We start from the raw sequence: 2,216 nt of genomic DNA on the forward strand, positions 1-2,216 counted from the left end.
TCTAAATGCTGGACTGGGGGTTGGGTAGGTAGGTCGGCCATAGGCCGAAAAAAAGATTTTTGGAACCCTCTACAAGATAGTCCTAAATTGGTTTTACAAGGTGATTTACAGTATTCCTGCATCTAGAATATCATTGTATAGTACATTATCTTGACTGGTTATTATATTTCATTATATCCAGCCCAATTTCTGGCTTCAAAATTGTTTTTCACAGTCTAATCTTCATCAAATTTTTGTCTAATGTTTTAATCAATCACAATTTACTGACAAAACAGTTAGAGACCAGTTCTTGACACCAATGGGTATGCTGTGTGACCTGATTTCAAAACTTGAATCATCTTGATGCTTTCGACACATCAGACACTCTAAACGGATGCCTGTGTGGTGTGGTATTGCACTCAGGATGCAATGGCTTGGTAAAATGGTTGGATGTGAGACTCAACAGGTGAGTATCAGTCTTGTACAAGTTAATCACTACACTCACTTATTTTTTAGTACCACCTACAATGTGTTGCATTGGAGATAGCCCCACGAAATTGGGTATGCAAAGCCTTAGAGGATCAGAGCGATCATGATGATGATGTCATATTTCCATATATAGGCATGTGCCTGATTACGTAGGTAGGTAGGTCAAGCACACAGGGCCTTACAAAAAAATTCGACCCCAGCTACTTTTTTTAAATTCTTGAACCCCCTTGGGCGCGATCGATTACAATTCAATTGCAATTCCAAGGGTACATCAGAAAACTCACAAGCTTCGCATTCGCGTCTTTGATATATCATTAGTTCATCCTGAAGATCTGTAACTTATAATGCTTCAAAGTTTCAGAGATGAAGCTGAGTGGTGCCTTCAAATTCATTATCTTATCTTATCTTGCAGAGACAGGCTTGCGAAAACGAGAGTTCTGACATGGAGACTATGTAGCACTGATAGCAGTTCAACCCGAAGGCTCCGGGTCTTCACATGTTTTTTCTCTTCTTTCGGTCCGTTTCATCATTGTACTCTCGAAATTACAAAGTAAATTGTCACCATCATTGAAGATTAGAACAAAACATCCCCTGAATTTTCAATCCGCAGTATAATTTGTTGCAGCAAAAAAACCACCCTAAAGTTAATGCTCACAAAGCGAAAACGTCTCCTCCTCAAAAACTTTCGTTTCCCTCAGAACAAATGCCTTCCTCTTCTTCATAAGCTTCAATCTCATCTTCTTCGCCTTCTCCATCCCAATTGGAAAGCCCTCCACTTCTTCAAAAACCAAATCTCCCAATTCCCTTGGAAGCCACACATCAATTCCACCCTGACACCCAATTTCCTCCCTCCACCAATCCTTTCTCTGACACGGCACATTTGCAGAGCTGATAATCTTGATATTCGGATTGACCAAGAAGAGCGCGAGAATTTTCCTGTGACCTGGCTTTGTTCGATCTTCAAGCTCGAATGGTTGAACTTGATGCTGCAAAATGTTGGGGAAGGTCAACAGTTGGCCTTCGCGCATATCTACACCCCCAACGTTTTGGAATGTTGGCCCATATTGTTCTAACCCGAAAACGTTAGGGAACCATTCGTGCTGTTCTTGTCTGTACACGATCTGGCCGCGCATGAAGCATCAGGAAAAAATGGACTTGCAATATTGGGGTATGTAGACGTGATAGCGTTGGTAGCACCATCAAGAGCCCCCTGAAATATAGCTCGTGGTAGCGGTGCTGACAAATACATATCACTACATCAGTAAGATGGAAAAATAGATTCTGGGTTTTCAGTGGTTTCCTCTGGTTTCTAGGTTTCTGGAAACTAGGAAACCAGAAACCAGGAATCCTGAGAATCCTAAAAACTATCTACAGTGTAGAACTATTTTTCCATTAATAATAGCTTGTTTACAAGTACGTAGATTCCAGGTGGTAGTAGTTCCTAGTGTTCCCCAAAGAAGGGCAACTGATCCCAACCAACACCAAAGAATACAAGGTCCACAACCGGATTGATGAGGAGGTCGTGATCCGCCGCTGTCGTTTGTCGAGTTGTGCGTTGTCGGTCTGATGACAATGAACGACAATGACATTGGTCGTTCGCCATTTGGTTGCCATGTTGCTGACAGCGACGTGGCACCTGGATTCAGAGTCAGACAGGAGAATGGGGAGGAGTACTTATGTAGGCTTACCTGGATTGGCACAGAGGAAGAGCCTAGACAATGACAACATCGTACATTGTCACCATCATT

General features: G+C 42.3%; 2 protein-coding genes across 2 annotated transcripts; one reads left to right on the forward strand and one right to left on the reverse strand.

The window, feature by feature from the left end:
* Positions 1–373: 373 nt before the first annotated feature.
* Positions 374–621, forward strand: LACBIDRAFT_303401 (uncharacterized protein; the record flags this gene model as incomplete). Its single annotated transcript, XM_001890955.1, has 2 exons — positions 374–445; positions 496–621. 2 exons carry the CDS (start codon positions 374–376, stop codon positions 619–621), a joined length of 198 nt encoding a protein of 65 aa, XP_001890990.1.
* Positions 622–1,112: 491 nt separating this feature from the next.
* Positions 1,113–1,601, reverse strand: LACBIDRAFT_303402 (uncharacterized protein; the record flags this gene model as incomplete). The annotated part of the gene is made up of 1 exon (XM_001890957.1): positions 1,113–1,601. One exon carries the CDS (start codon positions 1,599–1,601, stop codon positions 1,113–1,115), a length of 489 nt encoding a protein of 162 aa, XP_001890992.1.
* Between the last annotated feature and the right edge of the window lie 615 nt (positions 1,602–2,216).

The sequence above is a fragment of the Laccaria bicolor genome, genomic scaffold (genome assembly GCF_000143565.1).
Source record: "Laccaria bicolor S238N-H82 LACBIscaffold_245 genomic scaffold, whole genome shotgun sequence".
NCBI lineage: Eukaryota > Fungi > Basidiomycota > Agaricomycetes > Agaricales > Hydnangiaceae > Laccaria > Laccaria bicolor.